The 27,302-nt window shown below is 36.2% G+C and overlaps 2 protein-coding genes across 2 annotated transcripts; one reads left to right on the top strand and one right to left on the bottom strand.

The window, feature by feature from the left end:
- The first annotated feature begins 696 nt into the window (after nt 1–696).
- Nucleotides 697–5,534, top strand: LOC18054967 (protein Brevis radix-like 4). The gene is made up of 7 exons (XM_006451507.2): nt 697–1,070; nt 1,175–1,298; nt 1,418–1,572; nt 1,657–2,051; nt 3,825–3,960; nt 4,265–4,665; nt 5,119–5,534. Exons 3-7 carry the CDS (start codon nt 1,447–1,449, stop codon nt 5,195–5,197), a joined length of 1,137 nt encoding a protein of 378 aa, XP_006451570.1. The 5' UTR covers nt 697–1,070; nt 1,175–1,298; nt 1,418–1,446; the 3' UTR covers nt 5,198–5,534.
- Nucleotides 5,535–6,294: 760 nt separating this feature from the next.
- LOC18054966 (vacuolar protein sorting-associated protein 2 homolog 1) lies at nt 6,295–8,980 on the bottom strand. The gene is made up of 5 exons (XM_006451505.2): nt 8,739–8,980; nt 8,516–8,646; nt 7,894–7,998; nt 6,713–6,973; nt 6,295–6,605 (listed from the first exon to the last, which is right to left on the bottom strand). Exons 1-5 carry the CDS (start codon nt 8,773–8,775, stop codon nt 6,468–6,470), a joined length of 672 nt encoding a protein of 223 aa, XP_006451568.1. The 5' UTR covers nt 8,776–8,980; the 3' UTR covers nt 6,295–6,467.
- Nucleotides 8,981–27,302: the final 18,322 nt, after the last annotated feature.

Raw genomic sequence — 27,302 nt, 5'->3', positions numbered from 1 at the left:
TCTTGTTTAATAATACTATAACACATTTTCTTTCAAATAAACTTTTGTTTTTATAAGGCCTCAATTGCCATATACACAATAATAATAAAAAATTAAGATAAAAATTTAAAAAACTAAATGACTAAATTTTAACTTTAATTTTCATTTTAAAAATATATTAAAATAGAGTTTAAAATGTGAATATATATATATATAATTCTTAACTACAATTATCCTCATTTTTTTCATGCAGATACGCTATTAAATCCTTTGGTTTAATAGAATCAGTAGTTAACTATAATGACATGATTTAATAGCATGATTTTATTAAATAATATGATTTCATAATATGTTTGCATGAAAATAAACGAGGGCATCGACATGAGTAAAGAATTATATAGGTGTCCTCATTTTTTTTTGTTGGGACGCGCTATTTTAGCACATGACTTAATAGTTAATTAAAGTGATTATTAAATTTTATGGTTTAATTGTTAATTGAAAATTGATTTTATTAAATTGTACGACTTAATGGAGTGTGTTGATAAAAAAAAAACGTAAAAAAAATAACGTATTCGCACTGAAAAATTCATCATATATATAAAAATTTTGATTAAAAGAATTAGAATAGGGAAGTGTTAAACAGCACCACTCTTTTTAAAATCAACTCGGACAATTTCTTCCTCGTATTTTCACCAATCAGAAATAACCCAACGGGAGCCTAGCGGGCCGTTCAGAGTCCATAGAAAAACACGAGGAATCTTTATTGACTTCAAACACCTACACTAGACCCGTCCAGGCATCAGCAACCGGCAAATGGCTTGTCCGTACACACAGTTAACCAGTCAACACCCGGTAACCGGTAGAGAGAGAAAGGGCAAACTGGCAAAGCTATATACACAGTTAATCCTACTGAATTTAACAGTATCCTATTTGCCATTATAGCCTGTTACCCCCATTACTATTAAGCCAGCCAGCAAAGCAGCAGCAATTGCAAGCAAGCCCTCTGTTTCTCAGTTTCTCTTTTCTTTTGCTCTTCCTTTTATTATTAATGAAGTTTAAAACCTAATCCTTCATTTCGCTTATGATTAAAGGTATTTTCTTTTATGTGTGTATATATAGTATCTGCATATATTCTAAATTTTCTTAGTTTTATTATTTAGTTTTTGTTTATTCTTTTTACTTCCGATTTTGGCAGAGAATCTCTGATGGGTATACCTGTAACTTGGCATTAAAGTGAGTGAGGGAGTAAGCTTCTCGATGCTTGCGCTCGGATTTTGAAGCTGTGAATTCAGAATTTACTGCCACTACAATTCCAACATGTACTTCTCACCTTCTTTCTCTTTTCATTTTGTAGTTTCGTTTAAAAATTTTTGGGTAATAATTAGGCTTGAAGCGTAAGCAGAATCCAATTCTGAAATCAAAATCTAACAATGCACAGAAATTGAGTTGGAGAGTAAAAACTAGAAAATGCTGACGTGCATAGCTCGGTCGAAGCAACCGGGGGATGACTCACTTAGTCAACCCGAGGACTCTGACTCATCGACCGGCAGCGGCAGTACCAAACAACAAGCCATCAAATCTCTCACATCTCAGGTAATTAATCAAGTTAACATGTTATAACTCAACTCAGTCAGCCAAATTTCGTTTTCTGAGTGTTTTGTGTTTTGGTAATTTCAGCTAAAGGACATGGCGTTAAAGGCATCAGGAGCGTACCGACACTGCAGCCCATGCACGGCTCCTGGTGCGGCTCAGAGTCGACTCAAGAGTAACTCGGGAGAGTCTGATGCCGATTCGGACCGGTTCAGGTGGTCGTACAGAAGGACCGGTAGTTCTAGCTCCACCACACCGAGGACCACTTGGGGGAAGGAGATGGAGGCCAGGCTTAAGGGAATATCGAGTTCGAGTGGCGAGGCCACTCCGATAAAATCGGTGAGTGGTCGCCGTGTTGACCCGGTCGTGTTCATTGAAGAGAATGAGCCGAAGGAATGGGTGGCCCAGGTGGAGCCGGGTGTGCTTATTACCTTTGTTTCTTTGCCACGTGGAGGCAATGATCTTAAGCGGATACGCTTCAGGTATGCTCAGTTTCATATTAACATCATGATTAAAATCTGACGGTCAGAATTGTGATTTTAGTAAAGTTTCTTTATTACGTTTTTGCACCGTCACTTGAGAAAGTGTGGTGGAGGTGCTCGTGCTAATGAATTGATTGGATGTTGGGTGTTGGGTGTTGTTTGGATATTTTTATTATTACTTTTGATTATTGGTAAAGATTTCAATCGTTAAAAAATTAAAATAGGAAAAATGACTTTGTTGATATGTATATGTATATAAAAGTATATATATTTTAACACGAATTATGTCTAAATGAAATATATTTGGATAATTATAGCAAAAGGGTATAATAGTCTTAAAACTTGTTCATTTGGTCATTTCTAAAAATAATAAAGTATTTTTATTATTACTCTTGATTATTGGTAAAGATTTCAATCGTTAAAAAATTAAAATAGGAAAAATGACTTTGTTGATATGTATATGTATATGTATATAAAAATATATCTATATTTTAACAGGAATTATGTCTAAATGAAATATATTCGGATAATTATAGCAAAAGGGTATAATAGTCTTAAAACTGGTTAATTTGGTCATTTCTAAAAATAATAAAGTTGGTACCTCCGTTTCCACCAAATTTCAAGGGTATCTTTGTCTTCTTCCCTTGAAAATAGGTAGAATCCAAACGCAACCTTAGAAACCGCTGTGGATGTGAGACCGTGGACCTACATGTACAGTAAATATCACGCCTTATGAAAGCAATCCGGAAAAAGTCCAAAAGGGGAACTCACTCTCTCATTTTGCCTTATTAGTGGTGTGTGGGGGCAGAATTGATTATGCTGGGAAGCTTTTTTACTGAGCTTTGTCGATTTGTCGGAGAAGACTCTCCCCTTTTATTTCATTTCAAAATTTCTTCACGCCTGATTCTCCGTGGCATTGTCTCCTTGTGACCAATTTTTGTCATGTTACTTTGCAATAATTTAAGAATGCCCCAATCTCCCTGTCACTCTATAAACTCTCTACAAGACAAAATATAATAACCGAATGGACCTTTCTTGTTTCTTATGAGACAACGACAGTAGTGCATCCAAAATAATTTCGTTATTTATATCATTTAAACTTAATTTTTCCTTTTTAAATGGCTAGTCCAAAAGCAATTTGAAGTTTGAATCCTCTGTTATTTGCTTTTTCAATGAAACAAGGCCAGTGATTGATTTATGAGCAGTTTCATTCGACCTTTACCGGTTGTGGATATAGTAGATATCCACCGCTATTTGAAGTTCAAATAATCTAAGCTAATGTTGCACATAAAATGTTTGATGTTACTTCTATTGCTGGGTAGGTTTTAGCTTTTGAATGCTCTTAAAGTAAGACCGGTGACTCCTTTTGTAAAAAAAATGACTCTTGTCTAATTTAGTGGCCCAAAGCGTTTAACGGGTTCAAACTTCACAATGATAGAGATCAGGTTTCAAGAAGCACTGGGCACGTGGAGAAATTTTAGACAACTTAGACTCAATTGATTATGCAATTTGTATGTTGTCAAAGCTCTTAGATTGTGGCCTTACCTTAAAAAATGTTATTTTTCATTCATCTACACAATTTCAATCAAATTTTGTGCTTCATGCTGATGTCATGTTGCATTATATTTTTTTTTTGCTTTTTTTTCATCATTCTATGGCTGCATAATTTTACTTGCTTAACTTTTATATCATATAAAGCACGTGCCTCATGCTTCATGCAACTACCTCATGTTTAATAATTAATCTAAGTTGTAGTCTGTTTTGTTTCATTAGTCGAGACATGTTTAACAAATGGCAAGCTCAAAGATGGTGGGCTGAAAACTACGATAGGGTCATGGAACTTTATAATGTACAGAGGTTTAACCGCCAAGCTTTTCCACTACCAACACCACCAAGATCTGAAGATGAGGTGAGCTCTGAGCCTAGTTACCTAACAAAACATGATGATTGTTAAAATTTTTAAAATTAACACTGTCTTTAAATTTCTTCATTGTCATTTAGAGACAGATTTGGTGGAGGTTGGTTGCCAACATTTAGTATCTGTCAATTTGTTTCACCTTTCAATAACACCCCATTCTACTGCTGACAAAATTTAGGGCAATGTTAAGTCGCCTCAATGTAGTAAATGGGGAGTTGTTATAGAGTTGCTATTTCAAGAATCTGTTCTTATCGATTCTTAGTTTTAACGATTCACTTGTTTTAATTTGCTGCAGAGCTCTAAAATAGAATCTGTAGAAGAGAGCCCTGTAACACCGCCGCTGACCAGAGAACGCTTACCTCGTAACTTGTATCGTCCAACTGGGATGGGAATGGGATACTCATCCTCAGATTCGCTAGATCATCACCCAATGCAAGCACGTAATTACTATGACTCTGGTGGCCTCACATCTACCCCAAAACTTTCCAGCATCAGTGGGGCCAAAACAGAGACATCATCCATGGATGCCTCTATTAGAAGTAGCTCGTCAAGGGATGCAGATCGCTCGGGAGAACTATCTATCAGTAATGCTAGTGATCTGGAGACTGAATGGGTTGAACAGGATGAGCCAGGAGTTTACATCACCATCAGAGCCTTGCCAGGGGGCAAAAGAGAGCTCAGACGAGTCAGATTCAGGTGAGAGCTTCTGCTGCAAATTTTATGATAATATCTGAGGAAGCATATCATGTGAAAGTGCTATGGCACAGAAACTGTAGAAAATGTTTTCTAGTTCACATAGTGAAATTGTGATCACTGCTCCAGATGTTTGCACCATGTGACAAAAGAGCTTGAATACCTTTTCAAGAAATTTAGAAAAATGACATCCTTCAGTGGATTGGGTTCAACTTTAGGCAGACAATCCTGAATGTACTCAAGGCTAATATGAGTGCAACTAATTACTACCTGCCTCTGCCTGCCTAGTTCTGGTTACACTCTTACTTTCTTATCTTGCTGATGTAATTTTAAGCGTGACTCATTTTAGCGAAGAAGTGTGTAGGTCTCCAATTCTTATTATTTTGTTAATCAGATTTTATGTTTGCAATTCTATTGACTTAATCTGCTGTTCTGATGTATGCAATTATGATGCAGCCGAGAAAAATTTGGGGAGATGCATGCTAGACTGTGGTGGGAAGAGAATAGAGCAAGGATACACGAACAATACTTGTAATTGGCATACATATCTGCTGCTGGTTTTTTCTACATTTGGGGGTGTGTCTCTTTTATTTGTTCTGAAATACTAGTTGAATCTTTGCTATAGAGATTTGAATGGTGCTTTGCTAGCACCTCTCAATCCTTCAACAAGTTGGAACTTGTGAAGTTTCTTCACTCGGTAATTGCTTGAGAAATTGAGATGAGCCTCATGGGATGCAGGTGGTGAACTCAATTTATAGTAGTATTTTTTTTAACAAGTATTGGTGGGTAAAGAGCGTCAATTGTATTTGGAGTTTGTTCAATACATATCAATGGAAAAAAAAGAGGGTACTATCGCCTTTGCTACCTCAATAACCATGACATACTGCTGTTACACGAGATTTATTGTGCTTCAGCTTGAAATTTATTTTACTCCATTAACATGTTATTCATAAAATCAAAACTCCCCAATTACGAACATAACTTCTACTTCTATCATATTAATTAACCGCCTTCTGCTCATCTTTTATTTTTCTTTTCAGCATTACAGCCATATCTCGCATCCAGCAAAAGGAAAAAGTGGGGAAAAGGAAAAAAAAAAATTCAAAATGAGTTCAGATTCAGTCATTTTAGAAGTGAAATCATTATAGCTACGTACTTTTAACTACAGATAAAATGTCATTAATTAATTGATAATGCTCAGATCATGAGGGATCTAAATTCTATACCATATAAAGTTGGAGAAAATCTTGCTGGGCTGAATAAAAAAAAGTTCAATTATGTTTCTAATTTCTCATTATGATAGTCACAACCATGGCTGCTTTAATTCAAAAATAAATACTTATGTCTCCAACAGTGTCTTAAACAGCGCTTGTCATTATCCTCTCTGCCGACGATAAAATTCTAGCATTTTATTATTCGCAGTCCTACATCCACAGTCCAACATCCAAAGTATGAAAGTAATACGATCGCTGGTTTGGAATCATAATAAATTGTTCACTTTGAAATCACAATAAATTATACACAAAAGTGAACAAAAGTACTGAGATAGACTAGCAGATAAGACTTTGCAATCCAAGATTGAGAAAGAGCATATCTACTGGAGGCATTAACATATCCCAAAAAGTAATCATATGCATGCACAATATTGTGAATAAAATAACTGAAAAGCAATACATTGAAATCTCGAATTGTCTCAAATCCACATTGATAAACGCTGGCAGAATTTCACAAATATATTACATCGCTCAAATGAACCCTAACTTTCTATAGTAGAGCCGATGTCCATATTATACACAAGACAAGTATTACATTCTCCTCAAATTGTCTAACCTGGCTTGCAAGTCACTATCTATCCCACCATCATCGTTTCCTGTTGCTTCTGCTTGTGCGACTTTACCCTTTACAGCTGGTGCGGCCACAGTAGATGATGGTGCATTCACAAGCTGTGAAATAAATTACACAAAAGGAATTAATATTATTATAACTTAACAGATAAATTTCAACTAAAAAAAAAAGCCTAGCATGTCTAAATCACCAAGCATGTTAATACCTCTTGATTGATGTCAATTCCAATCTCATCAAGAACCTGGTTCACGAGTTCTTCTGTTTCTTCCTCTTCATCATCACCTTCCAAAGCATCGTCAATAGCATCACCCATGACCTCAGTCACCATTTCCATCTTCTCATTCTGCCTCTCAAATTCTTGCATAATCTTCTGCAGTGAAGGCAAGTTCATCTGTCTATTCATCTGGCCCATTGCCTTTGTCACACCTTTCATAGCTTCTCCCATTGCTTGTGTCGATTTCAGTGTCTAATTATCAACCATTAAGGGAAAATCCAATTTTAATATAATATGGAACAACTATAAAAAGTCAATAGGTTTTTAAAGTCAAACCGACTGCAATCTTGGGCTCAAAAGGAACTACAATACACAGTTTCATTATCAAAATCAAGTTTATTCATATGATTATCCAGAGTACTTCAGATAAGATTAAGTGTTAGATACATATTTCTTCCTCTTTCAAATTCTTAGTTTCAGTATTTTCACTATTCGGGGTATTCCATCAGTCTGAAATACAAGAAAAGAAACATATCCTAAACTGTCAAAGTAATTAATCTACCACAGTATCTCATAGCAGTGCTGAAAACATAACCAAAACAATCTAAATTAATTTGAATTTACTGCCATAATACAGCATTGCAGGGAAATAATGCAGAAAAGGTGATGTCATTTGCACATGAAGAAGCCAGAATCCCTTTATCATCTAAGAATACTGACTCTATAACTCACCAAAGCGACAATATGGACTCTATAACTCACCTGAACGACTTTGTGAAGCACTTGCATGCCTTTCAAACTGGCGTGCTGAATGAATTACTCAAAATTTATGTATGAGTAACATTTCCAGACTAACCAAAAAGCAGATTACAAACTTCTGAACCCAGAAAAGGTCTAATGGCTACAGAAATAACCAATCTCTTATGTTTAATTTCCAACACAATTAACCAATCCTTAAGATGTCTAAAACAGCTGCCTAATGTCTGTTACAGGGAATGCAGCTACTTCCATCTATAATCTAAGCAGGACATGATGATATAATTTCCATACATCACAATGACAATTCAAAAAAAACAACCGCAGCAGGACTAAAGCTTTTTTAAGTGACAAATTGCAGACGTGTATATCTTCCATAAAAATGAGAGAGCATTAATAATAGAAAGCAAATACACCTGAATTCGGAGAGATACACCCTGGAGTTGGGATTTAAGCTTATAAAATTTTTCTATCTGATGTCGTGTTCTGATAAGGTCTTTTGCCATCACCTTCACAGCTCCCTGGTGCAAAGATTACAGCAAATAAGAATATATTCATGTTAGGTGGCCATCAACACTAGACTCACTAGACAATGTATATACATCATATCTAATAACTTCAGAAACCAGCATAACCAATGATAGTATAGTTTAAATATTGACCAAAATCTTCCCAATAGTAATGTGAAACAAATGGAAAAATGTAATGAAGAATCATACAGAGGCAGAGGATGTTATGTTCGCAAGTGCAAAAGAGAGTCCAGACCAGAATCTCGTACGTCAATTGACAGTGTCAATAACAACCAGCACGAATTAAATCAATTGGAAATATTAATCTAAAATCTAGGCAGAAGCCTTCTAATTTCAATTTAATCGCATTCAGATTAACATCTTCTCCATTACACGACATATATAGCAACTAAAATGATACAACACAGACACAAAAATAATGCAAAAAGCATGCAAAATTACAATCTGGGATACACCCAGAAAGAAAATACATACGCACTGATAAAATCTAAAGGCAAAAGGGACTCACCATCTGGCCTTGTTTGGCAGATTTCTTAATTTCAGAAATAAGTTTTTTCTCCTGGGTTTGTAGGCCCTGTCTCTCCCTCTCAATTTCTCTGATAGACTTATCCAGCATCCTCTTATTTTCCCGCAGAAGTTCTATAAAACCCACAAATCAATAAGAACCCACATCCATAAATTGACGTTAATTTGAAAAACAAATTAAATAATTGCAAACAAAACAAACGAACCCGCGGGAGTTTTTCTCTTGCCGAAGAGGAAACTCATGACGATGATCAAACGACTTCGATCTCCGATCTGATGATGATCTGATCTGAAGGTATATGCTTTTAAGCTTCAGTCCTCTTTCAATTCAATGGTTTTGTTGATCGTCCAAAGTCCAAACAAACAAAAACAAGTTGCTTACGCGGCATGCTAATTGCAACGCGGTGGGTATTGGCTACAGAATACAAATTGGTTAAGGAAAAGGGAATGACAATTCTACTCTTTGTAGTGTTGAACTATTCGCACCCCACTCCAAAAATTACTTAAAATCCCTTAGGCTTTTTGAACTGACAATTCTACTCTCCGCACCCATTTCTTTACACACCCACGTATAGAATTTAAAAACTAAAATTATACTCTATTAACCGATCGAAATTCCAAAAATAACCCTTATTCGTATCTCCACTAATCTTCTACTTTGGTTCTTCCTCACTATTTTTCGCCCATCCCTCTGTTGCAGCAGTGTGGTGTAAAAAATCCACCACCATCCTATCAGAGGGAAAAAGAAAAAAAAAACGTCAATCTAGCTTAGTGTTGACCTTCCAAATTAATCGTCTATTGCTCTTCATGAAAAGTTTTATATTACATCTACGGTCATAATTACCGCAGAATCATATCAACTTAAAATATGTTTGGTATGGCAAAGTTTGACTTTTATTTTCAATTTAAAATATATAGTAGATACTCAAATGAAATCATGAATTTTAACAAGAAGTTAAAAATCAGGTTAGTTATTTAGATCTTTAGGGTTTATAATTAAGGATTATTTTTTTTTTATATGGATTGGTTTGGTTACATGGATTCATCTTAATTAATTCAATCAAACTCAACTATTAAGCAAGGTTTGTAAAAATTTATCCAATTATAGTAATCTAGGAATGACAAAAAGCGGGCTTGGGCCATGCTTTTTCAAGCCCAGACCCAAGCCCAAGCCCACTTTAAGTTTATCATGAGCGTTTGGGCCAAACTTGGGTTTTATTTTTTTTAATTTTTAAAATTAGTGTAAATTTTAAATAAATTAATGATAAAAAAAAGTTATTATAATCATAGATAAATTAAAGAAAATAAATATTTTAAAGTAAAATAATAAATAAAACAAATAAAAGCTCATAACTTTAATTTTCTTTAATACTGAATTCTCTAATTCAAACGCTCTCTTAATTAATTAACATTAAAAAGAGAGTTTAATATCATAATTTTAGCTTTTTCAAATTATCATTGATTTATAAATTAAAAATTTAAGTTTCTTTTTTTATTTTTAAGTTACTTTTCAATTTTAATTATATTATTCTAATATATAAATTTATTTTTTAAAAAATAGTGGGTCTAGGTTTAGTTCAAGCTTTTTTCCTTGAGCTATTGTCCAAGCCCTGATGTGTGAGGGCCGGGGCAAAACCCGCAGACCAAGCTGGGCCAGACTGGGTTTGGGCCGGTCCAAGCTTTTTTGCCCATCCTATTAAAGCTTTATGGCAACAAGTGGAGGAGAGCTAATGTCAAAAAGTGCATCAAAAATTTGGGAATTCTTCCAACGACAAGCGGATAATTCCCAACAACTGAGTCAATTGCTCAGGAATACTAAAAGAATTAAGGGAGTAAATGAGGTTCACATTGGCGAGTCAAGTTTGGGAATTAAAGAAGTCAAAGAGATAATTGAAAGTCTTTCCCAACAAATAGCATCGTTAACGATTGCTAAATCAACATAAGCACATGACCATGACTCATACTTAGATCAAGCCAATGCCATAAGTGTAATGAGAAAGCCATCAAATTATAACCCATACTCCAACACATATAACCTTGGATGGAGAGACCACCCCAATTTTTCATGGTCTCAAGGATTTCATAGAATGGACTAGCAGCTCCAGCTCCACCAATGCAACCTTGGATGGAGAGACCACCCTAATTTTTCATAGTCTCAAGGATTTCACAGAATGGACTAGCAGCTCCAGCTCCACCAATGCAACCAATTCCTCAAGTTTCTCAAGCCTCTCAGCCACCATTTAGACCATACAATCAGAACTAGAATTACTCTCAACCTAGACCATGGGAGGATGCATTGCAAAACTTCAAGAATCTTACTCACTCCACGATTGAGCAACAAAATCGCACCATTGATGAACTACGAAATGAGATGAGAGCATGCATTCACTTAGAAGCCCAATCAGTTTCAAACCTCGAGAAGATGGTGGGACAACTTGCTTCTTCAGTTCAAACTTTGGCAATAACTGTTGAGAAAGACAAATTTTCAAGTCAACTAGTGCCTAATCTTAAAGGAGTGCATGAAGCAAGTACCAGTTCACCACAGCAGCATGGAGAGGTCAAAGTTGTCATGACTTTACGAAAAGGGAAAGAAGTCGACAACAAAGTGGAGACGCCGGTGACAAAAACAAATCAAATTGTACCTGTAAATGCTGAGGAATCATCATCGGAGGAGAAAAAAGAAATCAATCCACGAGAATACGTTCCCCAAGCTCCTTTTCCTCAGAAGTTAGATAAAGGAAAGAAGGAAAAATCTACAGGTGAGATTTTTGAAATCTTCAAACAGATAAGTGTTAACATCCCTTTACTTGATGCTATAAAACAAGTTTCATCTTATGCCAATTTTCTTAAAGACCTTTGTACTAAAAAGAGGAACATTCACGTTCAAAAGAAGACATTTTTAACAGAAAACGTTAGTTCTATACTTTAACACAAAATTCCTCTAAAATGCAAAGACCTAGGCTCCCCCACTATTTCATGTAGAATAGAGAACCACACAATTGAGAATGCATTGTTGGATTTAGGAGCTAGTGTAAATCTATTGCCTTATTCAGTATTTGTGAAACTTGGACTGGGAGAATTACACCCAACTCCAGTAGTGTTACAGCTTGTAGATCGATCCACGAAAATACCTCGTGGTATTGTGGAAAACGTGCTTATCCAGGTAGACAAGTTTTATTTTCCTGTTGATTTCATTGTAATTGACATTCAACCAATTCAGGATTCAAGGAGGCACATCCCCATTATCTTAGGCCTACCTTTCTTGGCAAATGCCGATGCTCACATTCAATATAGGATTGGAAATATGCAATTGTCATTTGGCAACATGACTATGGAGATAAACATCTTCAATATTGCCAAACAACCTCACAATGCAGATGATGGAATTTTTTATGTGGATTTAATAGAAGAAATAGTTGATAATACTTTTCTTTCAAACCTTAGTGATGATCCTTTACAAATATGTTTAACTTACTTTGATTTTGATTTTGATATTGATAGATTAGTCGATGAGGTCAACGCCCTACTTGACTCAGCACCATCCATGGACACGAATAATTAGAAGTCAAGAGTTGAACAACTAGCACCATCAAAGAAGAAACTCAACCCATCATCAGAAGTACCACCGAAACTCAAGCTCAAACCATTACCCAACACTTTGGAATATGCATTTTTGGGAGAAGAAAGTATTATGCCGGTAATCATCGCATCATCCCTAAATGACAAACAAAAAGGTAAGTTGTTGGAAGTTTTAAAAGAGCACAAAGGAGCATTAGGATGGACCATAGCCGACATAAAAGGTATAAACCCAGTAGACTGCATGCATTACATTCACCTTGATGAAAATGCTAAACCTACTAGGGAAATGCAACGTCGGTTAAATCCTAATATGAAAGAAGTTGTTAGAATTGAAGTTCTTAAGCTATTAGATGCAGGTATCATTTACCCCATTTCTGATAGTTCATGGGTCAGTCCTGTGCAAGTTGTCCCTAAAAAGTTAGGAGTCACAGTAGTTACCAATGCTGATAATGAATTGATACCCACTAGAGTGACTACAAGATGACGTGTATGCATTGATTATATAAAGTTGAATTCTGTCACATGTAAAGACCATTTTCTTTTACCATTTATCGATCAAATGCTTGATAGATTAGTAGGCCATGAATTTTATTACTTTCTAGATGGCTACTCAGGATATAATCAGATTCCTATAGCACTAAAAGATCAAGAGAAAACTACTTTCACTTGCCCTTTTGACACTTTTGCATATAGAAGAATGCCATTTGGATTATGTAATGCACCTGCTACATTTCAACGATGCATGTTGAACATTTTTTTTGATATGGTTGAACGATTCTTTGAAATCTTTATGGATGACTTTTCTGTTTTTGGTGACTCATTTGATCATATTTACTTAACACTAGTTATGCAGAGATGTATAGAGAATAACTTAATCTTAAATTAGGAGAAATGTCATTTTATGGTAAAATAGGGTATTGTTCTCGGTCACATCATTTCGAGCAAAGGTATTGAGGTTGACAAAGCCAAGGTGGATCTCATTTCCGATCTTCCTCCACCTAAAATAGTCAGAGAAGTAAGATCTTTCCTTGGGCATGTTGGTTTTTACAGACGTTTCATTAAAGATTTTAGCAAAGTTTCTAGACCCTTATGCAATTTACTTGTTAAGGATGTACCTTTTATCTTTGATGATTCATGTCTTGTGGCATTTGAAAAACTAAAGCAGTTTTTGACATCATCACCTATCATTCAGCCCTCAAACTAGAGCTTACCATTCGAGCTCATGTGTGATGCATCTGATTATGCAGTAGGAGCAGTATTAGGACAAAGAGTTGATCGAATTCTCCATGTTATTTACTATGCTAGTATGACATTGAATGATGCACAGTTGAACTATTCAACTACTGAAAAAGAAATGCTAGTAGTAGTGTTTACATTAGAGAAATTTCGATCTTATCTCATTGGTTGTAAAATAATTGTGTTCACGGATCATGCTGCTCTTAAATATCTTCTCACAAAGAAAGATGCAAAAGCTAAACTAATTCGTTGGTTGTTACTTCTGCAGGAATTTGACTTGGAATTCAAAGATAAGAAAGGCACATAAAATATTGTGGCTGACCATCTCTCTCGTCTTAATTTTGACACAATTACAGAACCATTAACACTGAATGAGTTATTTTCAGATGAACAATTAATGAGTGTGGAAGTATTACCGTGGTATGCTGATATGGTTAATTATCTTATTACAGGTCAACTTCCAGAGCATTGGACCAAGCAAGACAAGGCTAATTTTTTCACAGAAATAAAGAATTTCTTTTGGGATGACCCTTATCTGTTCAAGTATTACGCAAATCAAATTGTTAGACGATGTGTCCCAAAAAATGAATTTCAAAATATCCTTTCATTCTGCCATGAACAAGCTTGTGGAGGCCATTTCAGCGATGTAGTTTTTATTGGCCAACTATATTTCGAGATGCTTAAACTTTTTGCTCTTGATGTGATAGGTGTCAATGAATGGATAGCATTACACGAAGGAATATGATGTCACTAAATCCAATTTTAGTGGTTGAGATTTTTGATGTGTGGGGTATTGACTTCACGGGACCTTTTCCCCTTCTTTTGGCCATCAATATATATTGGTTGCTGTTGACTACGTATCGAAATGGGTAGAAGCAATTCCATGTAGAACCAATGATCACAAGATGGTGATAGGATTGTTGAAACGTAACATTGTTTCACGCTTTGGATTCTCTCGAGTAATAATCAGTGATGGTGGTGCCCACTTTTGTAACAAAGTATTTAAAGCTCTTTTGACAAAGTATTCCATCACTCACAAAGTGGCGACCCCATATCATCCGCAAACCAGTGGCCAAGTTGAGATGTCCAATCGAGAAATAAAGTACATATTAGAAAAGACGGTGAGGCTAGACAGAAAAGATTGGTCATTAAGACTCGATGATGCATTATGGGCATATAGAACGGCTTTCAAGACCCCGATTGGGATGTCACCCTACAGGCTAGTATATGGAAAAGCTTGCCACCTACCTGTGGAACTCGAGCATCATGCGTACTGGGCCATCAAGAAATTCAACTTTGACATGCAGCAAGCTAGCTCAGAAAGAAGATTACAGCTGGCAGAACTTGAAGAAATTCGCAATGATGCATATGAAAATGTCAATATTTACAAGCAGCGAATGAAAATCTTTTATGACAAGTAAATTATGAGAAAATCTTTCACTCCAGGTCAGAAATTACTTTTATTCAATTCTCGCTTGCATCTATTCCCAAGTAAGCTATGCTCTTGATGGTCTGGCCCCTTTATTGTTCACACTGTTTTTCCACATGAGGCAATTGAAATTAAGGACCTAAACAACGGTGTCACTTTTAAAGTTAATGGTCAAAGATTAAAGCCATATCTAGAGTACCAACCACATGGAGAGGACACCGAAATAAATTTGAGTGACTCACCAGATTTGAATTGAGATTTTTCTTTCTTTTTACTATTCTTGTGCTAATTGAAATTATTTTTGCATAAGTGTGTTATCTCTTATCATTAAGTTTTCTCTTATCATTGTTAATCATGAGTGCCTCAGCTAAACAGCTCCTCCTGGACATTCTTAGACGACTTCAACGTGTAAAATCTCATCTTAAAAGGCAGATTCAATTTTGTAAAATACGTCATATTTGGGCTCTACAACCACCAGAGTTAGTATCCCATGTTGAGGATTTAGAAAGCCAACTCAGAGACATTGTTGGAGGTATCTTCGACATTCAGTTGGAGCTTGAGGCAAATTAGATAAGAGGACGATTGTAATTTTCTTTATTTGTTTTAGTTTGTTACTTTGTTTGTGTGCTTTAGTTTGTTACCCTGGTGAAGTGGAGGATAATGGTACTCTGTGATAATCAATTCGGTTACTTTAGTTTCCCATAATAACTGATATTCTGAGGCGAAGGTATGGACAGAAATGATATTCTAGCAAAGCTTCACAATCGATTCCCTTCACTTCATCAGAATGTCCTCCTTACAATCTATAAAGCTCGGTTCGAATGCATGCGATTGCTTATGAGAAATAACATTACAATCGAGGCCAAAGTACAATTGACAGGAGAGTTACCTCCTAAATTTATTGCATACATGCTTGGTTGTGAGAAAGAAAATTATGCAAGAAAACGAAGAGCTCGAAGAATTTTTGTTGCTTGTCAGAAGTGCACCAGAATGAGATACGATAAAAAATCGTAGGAATGATGTCTGATAAAAGGGAAAATAAGATTAAATTAATTAGGGATGGCTTGAATAAGGAGTCATTGGATGATATCCTTTTTTCTTTTGAAACGCATCCCAGTGGATATGTATAAGGAGTGGTTCTCCAGTTATGACCATTATTCCAGAAAGAGCATGCACGATATAGTCTCGGGAATCTAACTATAAACGACCCTGTTTGCCAGTTTATAAGAAAACTGGATGGGAAGCCTATCCTCAACCCATAGAGTGCGTTCAAACCGTTTTAGGACGTAAAACCAGAGGAAGATGTGAGCCACAGTCGCAACTATCTGTAAATATCCTTTTACTTCACTGTTGTTTTATTTCACTATCGTTTTATCATTTGCATTATTGTCTTTAATAATTTTATTTTATCATTGTTTCTTTTTCTTTTTACTGTTTCCTTTTTGACTGTCGAGCCATGTGCTTTACGCGTTAATTGACATTGACATGCTACCTCATACAAAACTGTGACCCACTATCACCAAGATTCTTAAATATGACTTTTTATTAAGCACTCACAAATTATTTTTGAGAAGTATCCAAATGGCAGCTACTCCCAATAAACAATTCAAGAACATTTGTGTGCTTTCTGGATTTAACTATGGCAAACATAAAGAGTTCGTTGAGGCAGCCATAGATCTTGGTCGAATCATAGCAGAGAGAAAATTATACTTGGTGTATGGAGGAGGTAACCGAGGGTTATCAAAATTGGTCTCAGAAGCTGCTTTTGTCAGAGAAAGCCAAGTGTTAGGCATCATTCCAAGAGCCCTAAAACCTTTGGGCAGTTTGTCTGACTCACCGAATAGAGAAGAGTTAGTCGTCTCAGGCATGCAAGAAAGAATAACTGAAATGCTTAATCATGCTAATTTATCACATTAGCATCTTGGGCCATCTGAACATTCACCAGAAACCCATCGGTTTGTTAAATATCAATAACTTTTATGATGGCTTCATCGCATTTCTTAACCATGCAATAAAAAAATATTTCATTCATTCCACAGCGAAAAAAACTTTTTATTTGTGCTCACACTGCTAATGAGCCACTTGATATGTTACAAGCTTATTAACCAGAGCCAGATCCCAAGACCTTTGTGTTGAAGTGTCCAAATAATGATGGTAACAATAGCCTCAGTAAGAAGTGCAAATTAGATTTAACTCTCCGCTTGTAAATATTTTCTTCTATGTTGCACCATCCAGGTGATGTCTTCTAAACTCTACTTCTTTACTTTAAAACATTGAGGACAATGTTTCGTTCTAGTTAGGGGGAGGGAATAGTTGATAATTGTGGAATCTTGGTTAAGTTTTTACTGATTTTTTGTTGTAGAGACTAACCGCGACTAACTTTTTGTGTTGAAGATGGCTGAATATGGAGTGTAGTTACTCTAGAAACGCATCTTCTTCATTTAAAAAACAACAAAAAAAAATTCTAGACATTTTCTTTTTCTTTATTAGGCTTTGACAATTATTTCTTTTTCTAACTTCTTCTTTCTAATTTCTCCTTTATAAATATACACTTTCAAATTTTTGAGTCGAAGATAGCTGAATATGGAGTGTAAATGACTCTAGAAACACATCTTCATAATTAAAAAAAAATTTTCTTTTTCTATCATTTTAACTATAACTTTTCTAATTAGTTTTTCTGCATCATTTTGACCTTTCTACATGCAATAGGTTGGGGGGTAGAATGTCATTTGAACCTTAAAAAAAAGTGTGATTTTTTTTTAACATTGGATGACATGATGACTTTCAAATTTTAGTATTTGTATTATCTTTGGTCTTAAGTGATGTTACGCCATGTTTGTTACTCTACATTTTGATGTCGGAGACAAATATGAGTTGCTTGAAGGAATGCACATGTCATAATGAATACCAAGTAAGTTTTTGAGCCTGTCATTTTTCTTGAAGAGTAACCCCTTTTTGCTCATTCTTCATACAGCTTAGTAGTTTATTTTTTTATACATGATCTCTAGATTTCCTTTGAGTCAATCCTAAAAAAAAAGGTTAAATAAAATAAAAAGAGAAAAAAATATGTTGCTACATCTGAAGGTCCATCTAACTAGTAGATATGGAAGATTATTTAGAGCCCCAAAAGAAGATGGAAATGCCATCTTTGACCTGTTTGAGCCTTTTTAGCCATCCCTTTTGTGAAATATTTATAGTTAACCCTTTTGTCAACTCATCATCTTGACCCACTCTGATTTGGAGTATTACTCGATGTCTTACAAGTTCCATCAACTATTTATGTTTGAGAAAAATGTAAATAATTATCTTGTGCAGTAAAGTTGTGCCATACAAAAAAATATATTGTTTCAAAAAAAAAAAGAAAAAAAAGAAAGAAAAAAAAGAGAGAAAAAAATAACAATAATAATAAATAAGCAAAATGCACCTTGTAATTTCAAAAATATCTCTACTTTTTCTCAAACATATGTTTTGTTTTTTTTTTTCTATTTTCCTTCATTTGTTAGCCATGTCCCTAGCCTACGTTATATCCTAATAAAATTCCTTCCTGATTTTAGAGAGCTATAGTCTGAAGTAGAAGAAGCTAATTATATGGGCTAAAAAAATAAATAAAAAATAAATAAATTTGATTGCTATCATTAGTGTGATTGAATAAACACGGTTGTTTAAAAAAAATTCATTTTGTGTTTGAATTTTGTTTTTACTTTAATTATTAGGGACTAACAATAAGCTAGTTGGGGGGTATTTTACATGTCAGACACCCTTACTTTTATGTATTTAAGTCTGTTGTGATTTTATTATGTGTGTTTTATTTTAATTAAGTATTTTATGTATTTTAGAGGCATCATGGTTATTTCACAATAAACAAGAGATCAGACAATAAAACGGACATCACTTTTGAACTCAGGACAGTCAAAAACCTTAGGAGTAGCATAAAAGGAAAAATGACATTGTTCACATGTACAGTACTATCCACATATATGGAATGATGACGTGGCATTGATCAATGATGTGGCATTGAATGATGAGGTGTCACGATTCTATTGGACTAAAATTCTTATGTACTGTGGATTGGTGACGTGGCAGCATGTTAGTGGACCAAAAATCGCGTGTACGGTACATGCATGTACACGGAATTATTTACAACCAAACCGCGTCACTATTCAAACCACGTGGTCAAACCGTGTACTGTTGACTGATGATGTGGCGCAATCCTGAGCGTCCAAAATATTTTTAATCCGATGGCCATGATTTACTTAGTGCATCTATAAAAAGGGGGGCTCTCCCCCCCTAATTTGGCATCCCTGAATTCATTTTTGAGTTCAATTTTCTGTAATCATGTGCGATCCCTTCAACAGGCCTTCACAAATTTGATTGAACCCAAATTGCTTGAATCAACCCATTAAGCGCTTCTTTGAATTTCTTTGTTCTAGCTCTTGTGACGGGTCCGACGGGAACTTGAATAGGACCTGAATATACCTAATCTCACGTGCTTATGATAATTTTGTCCTCAATCTCCATCACCTAAAGGATTCTCTAGGAGAACTTATTGATCTGGAATGCTAACTAGAAAATAATTCGGCATTATGGATTCAAGTACGCTTCTGCATAATTTATTATTAATTCTCGGTGATACAACACGAATCTTCCTAGGTTGTAGGGAATGATTTTCACCAAAGAATTTTCTTATTCTAACAAGTGGTATCAAAGTCTCTTCATGTTGAATCCTTGAGAATCAAATTTATTTTTTATTAATGATTAAATCTTTCGTGTTCTCGAATTTAATAATACCAGAATTATTAAAATTACTGAATTTGAGAACAAATTTAGGATTTAATAATTTTTTATGTTCTTGAATCTAATAATTATTGAATCAAATTTGAGGTTGATGTTTGGTATTAAGCAAAATAAATTCTGAATTTGAGAACCTTTTCTTTTTTTGGAAAATAAGGTTTTTTTTTCAAATTTGGTTATTCCGTTTAAACAAGAATCAAGGGCGGTGACAGCTACTGCCACCACCCGCAGTGTCTCCAGGTCGGCGATGCTGAGAAGGTAAAAGCAGCGACCTCAAGGAAAAAAATAAAAGGCATAAAAAAAGGAAGTGGATGGCTTCTGGTAAGCAAGCCTTTACAGTCACCACGCCGCAGCAGCTTGATTAGAGCAATGGCCATGGCCGCTGCATTAGGAAGAAGAAGCGGCGGCATGACTACCGCATAAAAGATGAAGAAAAGAAAAAGAGAATTAGGGCTTCATGGTTTATATCGTGAAGGTCCCTAAGGTATTAAAAAAATTTAGGTAAAATAATTAAGAATATTCTCATTTAAGTCCTAAATTTATCTGGGCTTAATAAAATTTGATTTTGGGTGGAGGTTATAAGAGTTCTATGCCTAAAGAATCTTAGGATTAAAGAATAGAAATGAAGGTTTTAGTTATTCATAGAGTGGAATATTGAAACTTGAAATATCATCGAAAACCTCTTGATTTTTTATTCAAAATAACTCTCCTTATATAAAGATAAGGAGGGGAAAAGACAAAAACTAGATCAAGATCATTCCAGCTGGCATACAAGCACACTTATTTTACAAAAGTAGGTAGGGCTCACTAGTACAGTAGTGACCGACAAAAGCAAAGTGCATGATTACATAAGGACAAACAACTTTTAAAAAGTTAAAGCATAAAGCACACAATATTTTACATTATTACAAAATGACAAATCTCTTAAAGAGATATGGTTCCATCCTGAGATGATGATTTAGTCTCGTCAGGGTCACGATCAGGGTCCTTGTCTTTTTTTAAGATTCTTTCTGGATGAGAACAACCTGGAACACATGGCCAAGGGCAATCTTGGGCTCTTGGTGATAGAGGGGCTGGCTAAGGAAAATGCTCAGGTTGAGAGGAAAATGGCGGATACTGAGAGGAGGATGATCCAGGGAAATTAGGGAAATCATATGGTGATGGTGAAGGTACCGGGGTAAAATCTTCATAAGGATCCTGGGAATCTTGGAATAAAAAGTCAATGTAATCTGACTTTTTTTCTTTTATGATGAGTCTACGTTTGGGAGGTTGGGAATGTAAGGATGAAGTAGGGATTATAAACATTTCATGTTTTCGTCCAAGAGATGTGTGGAGGATTTCTGGCTGGTCTGGAGGAATATAGTTGAGTTCCATAAGGAAGTTCTTTAAGGGAGTCTTGATTTGGAAATCTTGTTCGAGATAGGTAATGTGAGGGACTGTCATCCATTCATAACTTTGATTATGGGTCCAAAAATCCTTGGTATGAGGATGTTGAAAGTATGGACAATGGATGATAAAAATAGAAGTGAACTGTTTTCCTTCTTGGTCTGGTAGGTCTAGAAGATGATGTGTGTCAGCAATTTGTTGTAGCTTTTTGCGCCACCATGGTAATGACGAAAACCATTAAAAAAGAGTCCATGTAAGAGAAGTAGAAGACTCTGGATCATTGAGCTTGGTGAGAAGGGGTAAGACTGGGAAAACTATTTTTGTGGCATACAGAAAAGTAAGACACCACGTATACCAAAGTTCATCTTCGGTAATATCTCTATGAGGTGTAATTACTAATCCTGTGAGGAAAAGATGATCAGGATGAAAACTGGGGAGGAACATAGGTTCTTTACTCATCTGATAGATGTTCATAAAAAACCTAAAGAGGAATTTTCTAGAAAAGTCTTGAATTGCGTGAGGTGACTGAAAGTCATGTTGAGTGGGAAAGACTTCTGAGTGAGAGCTGTTTTGGGGAGTGAACTAGCCATGGGAATGATCAGGAAGGAAATATGAGAAGTGAGACAAAAGAACTGAGGAGGTTTTGATTTTGAAGGTCTGGATATGAAGTCTGGAATGAGGTTATGATCGCCTTTTATATGCTGGACATGGTAATCATATCTTGGAAATCATTCTTTAAGCCGAAGTAAGGTTTTTCTGGAACAACCTTCTGCTTAAAGTTTAAGATATTAGGAAAAATTGAATTATCGAGTCTAATCAAGAACTTATGACCAATCAAATGAAATTTAAATTTTTTAATACCATTTTTCACGGCTAAGATTTCTTTGTAGACTGTGTGATAATGCTTTTGTGCATCAATAAATTGTCCACTTGCATAGGCAATAAAGTGTCCATTGCATTCTTCAAGGAGGATGGCCCCCCATGACTCATCACTGGCGTCTGTTTGCAGGATTCATTTGCCGTCTGTAATCAGCTTTAAAGATGGAGGATTCTGGGCAATCTGTTTTAATTGCTTTACAGCATATGAGTGGATTTCTGACCAGGATGGTGGATTCTTTTTTAAAAGGGCAGACAACTTGCTTGTGTGGTGATTGACATGTGGCAGGAAATCACGGATGTAATTGATGATTCCAAGGAATTGTTGGACTTGCTTTTTGGTAAAGTTACTGTTAGGAAAGTGAAGTAACTCTTGTGCAATGTGGGGTCCAGGCTGATAATGGCCATCCTGGATTTTCATGCCAAGAAAGTCAACAGAGGTTGTTGCAATCGTGCTCTTCTTGTCAGAGATCATGATTCCATGTTCTTGAATGATCTGGAAAAATTGTTGAAGTAACTTGTGATGTTCATCATGAGTACCTGAAAAAAGAAGTAAATCATCAATATAAACAAGGGTATGGTGGAGGATTGGCTTAAAGATGGTGGTCATGGCCTTTTGAAAAATGGAAGGGGCAGTTTTGAGACTAAAAGGAAAGACTGTCCATTGGTAATGGGCATTTGGAATACAAAAAGCAGTTTTGTATCGTTCGGAGGGGTGAATGCCAAGTTGCCAAAAACTGGACTTGAGCATTTTTGAGGTGGACAAAAAGGGTGTGTCTGTTGGGTAGTGGAAATTTTTTATCTTGGAGAAAATTATTGAGTGGCTGATAGTCTATGACCAATCATTTTTTGCCAGGAAGAATTTCAGACCTTTTTTCAACATAGAAGGCTTGATAAGCCCATTGAGAATTTCTGGGCTCAATGAGGCCTTGTTTTAACAATTGGGCACATTCTTGTTGTGATAAGGTCTTGTGGGTCATTCCTGTATGGGTAGCTTTGGTTGGGTTGCTGTCTTCATTTAGTTTAAAAGGTAAGGATATGAAGAATTTCAGATTTTTCCACAACGGGTTTGGATGGGTAAAAAGGCTATGGTTTTCAGGGCAAAATTTTAGGATCTAATCTGTAATGGCTTGATACGAGGGCGGTGAATTGGCTAAAGAATAGATCTTTAGAGTGTTGGTGAAGGGTTTAATCATGGATTTGTAACGAAGACCAGAGGAAGTGATCTGGACATTTTTTGCTTGATGTAGGATATCAAACCCTAGAAGGAGATCTTTGTTTGGCAAAGATGAACCAATTAGTTTTATCCAAACAACACAATTAGGAAATAACTAGATTCCTATTGGATATTTAGTAACTAATTTAGTTGTAAAGATCTTTTCGTCTGCTGCTTTGAAGTGTTCCTCTTGAGTTTTCAATACTCAATAGGAAGAATAACAAGATCAAGCATACTTCGCTGAGCACCAATGTCGATGAAACCAATGGCTGTGATAGGTTTGTGATATTTGGAAGGGATAATTTGGATTTTAACAGAAGGTATGGGTATTGAACGGTCATGGATAAGAATGGAGGAAGGTTGGACTGTGTAAATAGGTTCAAAATCAGAACTGTCAGAATCACTAGATTCTACTGGTAAGGGAAAAATTGTATCATCATTTGGCTCTTCTTGTTCAGAAAACAAGTGTTCAACTTGGTCTGTGGTCGGGGAAAATTCTGTAGTGGAGTCGAGGTGTTGAATAAGTTTTATTGCCTTGTGCGGTTTGACAGGACAATCTTTGGCAAAATGACATTTCTTTTTGCAAATGAAACACCTGCTTTTCTTTCTGTTAGGAAACCGTTTGGAATGGGATTGCCTTTTTCTGAAAAAGCGAAACAGTTTGGTACACCATTTCCTGGATGGAAATGGGAATCTGGATTTCTTGAAGTGAGACTTTTTCTTGGGTGAGCAGTCACACTTCTTTGGATCTTTGCACTTGATACCCAAGTAAGGCTTTTTACAAGCATATCTGAAAGGTTCTTTGTCTTTAATGAGTTCCTGGAACAACTTCTTTTGTTCACACAATTTATCAAGACATCCCAGAGCAATCTGGAATAATTTTCCCAATGATAATGTGTCAATGTTGAGCCTGTGAGCAGCTAACTGACGCTGAATTTCTGGTTGTAATTCTTCTGGAAGAGATGCCAGAAATATATGCCTGAGTGTGGGATCATTGAATCCACTCAGCTTATAATAGAGCAAAGACATTCGCTTGTAGTGGTAATGAAGATCTTTTGTGTTGAGAGAAAAACATTTCATGTTGAGATAGTCACGTCTTGCGGCTTCAAAAGTAACACTTGGTTCTGCAATAAATTGATCATGGAGAACGGCTAAAGCCTGTGAGACAGTAGAAATCTGAATGAACTTAAGTTGTCTATACTGTCCAAGACTGTCAAACCAATCTCGAAGAGAACCCGTAAACCGAGTACTGAATTCTCTTAGAACAGAATGTGTTGTTGCATCTGGAGCTAACAACTGGAGATCAATCCAATCAGACAACTCTTGTAGTCTTTCTCTCCATTTTGTTGGAGGGATATCATCAAAAGTAAACCATGGACCATTGGACGGTTTAGAAACTTTTGGCTGAGGTGGCATTGACTGAGAAGATTCACCAGTTTCACTAGTTTCTTGGTTTTCTTCATCAGTGTCAACAGGTTCAGTTCTTGGGCCAGGGTCAGTGGCACCAGACTGTTCAGTAGGTTTTGCCATGAGGAGTTTGGAAATATCAGCTAGATTTGAATTAGACGTGTCTGAATTAGATAAATCGGATGACTCAATGGATGATGAATCTAATTGTGAAGGGGAATTTTCAGTAGAGGAATCTAGAGATGGTGAATGAAAAAGTTGTTGAGTAGAATACTAGTACATAGGCTGTTTTTCTAGAGAAACAGTAGTTTGGATAGGTGGTGGTTGAGTAGATTCAGGTAAAGAAGTTGGTGATGGAGAGGGTGATGGTTCAAACCTGGATGTCTGAGGATTTTGCTGAGGAATTGGTTTTTGAACTAGAGCTGGTTTTGGTGTCTTCTTTGGTTTTGGTTGAGGTCGTGGATGTGGAGGAAACAAAGTATGGGTCATACCAAAAAGTTTAGAAGGTTCATATGTTCGGGAGGAAAAAGATGGCAAGAAGGGATGACAGGTAGGTTTAATTACTGGTAATGGAGCAGAACTTGTAAACATGGTAGGTTGGACCCTTTCTGAGTCAATTCTGGCAATTTCACCTTTCAAAGCTCTTATCTCAGCTTCTTTTTTGTCAAAATCATGACTATAGACTCGTTGAGCAAGCATAGCCCGAAGTTCAGAGTCAAGTTGAGTAACTCTGTTATGAAGATTTTGATAAATTTGATTTAACTTATCTGAGATAATATCAACATTTTTTTCAACATGGTTGGTTTTATGTGTAATGTGGTCTATCTTATGATGCAAGGTAGTGAGTGCTTGGTTATGTGCAATAGCATTTTGAGTTTGCCAGTTTAAGACTGCCTCAAAAGAACGAGGTTCTGTGTAATGTGGTCTACCTTCCCAGAAGTATCAAAACCCTGATTTCCACCAAACGACCCCATCCGAAGGAATATATCTAGTCATCCCAACTTGATCAGTGTGCTTTGCAAGCTACCACAGCTGAAATTTGTCACTCTTGAGATCCCCTCCGAATTGATCTCTACATGGAAACGTGAAGGCTATACACATCTTCACCTTGGAGGTGTTCGTCTTATTCTCACTCTTCATGGGAGAAAAGGCTTACCTGTCATAGCTAGAATTGCTTTACTTGACACTAGGTTTAAGCAATATCAGCATGCTATCATTGGCACAGTCCTAACCACCCTCTATGCCAGAAGTGCTTTGCTTACCTTTTATCCCAATTTTAATCTTTCACTTCTTGATTCCAACCTTGCTACCACTTTAAAAGTTCAGATCTAGCTTTAAGGAGCTGAACAAATCACCTCAGCTAAAATAGCTACTTGCACCATCAGCTGGTTTATAGGTTGCAAAATCATGCTTTGGATTTGCCAACCCCACAAACTGCAAATTCAGAAGCTTTAATGATTCTTGCATAATCTAAAGAGATTCCAACCATCATTCAAATCCCAAGGCAAATTCCTCGACAGGAATTAATCAAACTCATGCCTTTAGAATGGTTGTCCAATTATGAACAATTTCATCAAAATTCTGAACCCATACAAACTTCTGAAAGTCATTTTCAGAAAAATTCAGATGGAACTGTTCGCCTTACTTTCAAACCACCACCTAGTTCGTCCTCAGAACCACCCAGATTATCTTTTACTTATTCTTCAATGATCACTTCTGTACACACATAACAAGAAAACCTACCCATTCAAGCCTTTAATGATCAAGGTTTTCCTATCTACCCAGCAAAACTCCGTGGACATTTCTTATTGGATGTCCCAGCCTCTGGCAACTGTGATGTAGGCTGTCCTTGTTGGGAAGATATTGAAGAAGATGATGACAAACCAAAAAGACGCAAGCGCAAGTCTAAAAAGATCATTTGTCCAGCTTGCCGCTATTATGCTGCTCATCCTGAAGATCCACTTGAACCTAATTCTCAAGTACCTTTACACATCTATGATAAAGGTCTTGCCTGGATCCGAAAACATGAACCTGCTTTGCTCAACTGCAGACTTCAATCAACCCATGAGACTACCCATGTTAGTCCCATTCCCAAAATACAGTCCTGTATGATGTTTTCCCCCATCAACATCTACAGAATACCAAGCCCAGTTCCCATCTTTGGAAAAACAAACTGACCAACAAAAGAATTTCATCTCCAAAACATATGTCCCCTCCACAGTAACTCCTGCTGGCCATTTAGAAGAACCTCGTTCTTTTGAGGTAGTCTTAAATTGGCAAACTCAAAATGCTATTGCACAGAACCAAGCACTCACTACCTTGCATCATAAGGTAGACTACATTACACCCAAAACCAACCAGGTTGAAAAAAAGGTTGATATTATCTCAGACAAGTTAAATCAGATTTATCAAAATCTTTATAACAGAGTTACTCAACTTGACTCTGAACTTCTGGCTATGCTTGCTCAATGAGTCTATAGTCCTGATTTTGGCAAAAAAGAAGCTGAGATAAGAGCTTTGAAAGCTGAAATTGCCAGAATTGACTCAGAAAGGGTCCAACCTACCCTGTTTACAAGTTTTGCTCCATTACCAGTAATTAAACCTACCTGTCATCCCTTCTTGCCATCTTTTTCCTCCCGAACATATGAACCTTCTGAACTTTTTGGTATGACCCATACTTTGTTTCCTCCACATCCACAACCTCAACTAAAACCAAAGAAGACACCAAAACCAGCTCCAGTTCAAAAAGCCATTCCTCAGCAAAATCCTCAAACATCCAGGTTTGAACCATCACCCTCTCCATCACCAACTTCTTTACCTGAATCTACGCAACCACCACCAATCCAAACT

This window comes from Citrus clementina, unplaced genomic scaffold, assembly GCF_000493195.1.
Source record: "Citrus clementina cultivar Clemenules unplaced genomic scaffold, Citrus_clementina_v1.0 scaffold_1, whole genome shotgun sequence".
Lineage (NCBI taxonomy): Eukaryota > Viridiplantae > Streptophyta > Magnoliopsida > Sapindales > Rutaceae > Citrus > Citrus x clementina.
The sequence above is the reverse complement of the archived record's forward strand: the minus strand, read 5'-3'. Positions and strand labels throughout refer to the sequence as shown.

What these genes read in the sequence shown, in the direction of transcription:
- LOC18054967 (XM_006451507.2), top strand. Translation starts at nt 1,447, where the DNA reads ATGCTGACGTGCATAGCTCGGTCGAAGCAACCGGGGGATGACTCACTT. An exon ending in TCAAATCTCTCACATCTCAG is followed by an intron (nt 1,573 to 1,656) that starts GTAATTAATCAA and finishes TGGTAATTTCAG; the next exon opens with CTAAAGGACATGGCGTTAAA. An exon ending in CTTAAGCGGATACGCTTCAG is followed by an intron (nt 2,052 to 3,824) that starts GTATGCTCAGTT and finishes TTGTTTCATTAG; the next exon opens with TCGAGACATGTTTAACAAAT.
- LOC18054966 (XM_006451505.2), bottom strand. Translation starts at nt 8,775, where the DNA reads ATGAGTTTCCTCTTCGGCAAGAGAAAAACTCCCGCGG. An exon ending in GTGTATCTCTCCGAATTCAG is followed by an intron (nt 6,974 to 7,893) that starts GTGTATTTGCTT and finishes GTTGATAATTAG; the next exon opens with ACACTGAAATCGACACAAGC. An exon ending in GAATTGACATCAATCAAGAG is followed by an intron (nt 6,606 to 6,712) that starts GTATTAACATGC and finishes TTTATTTCACAG; the next exon opens with CTTGTGAATGCACCATCATC.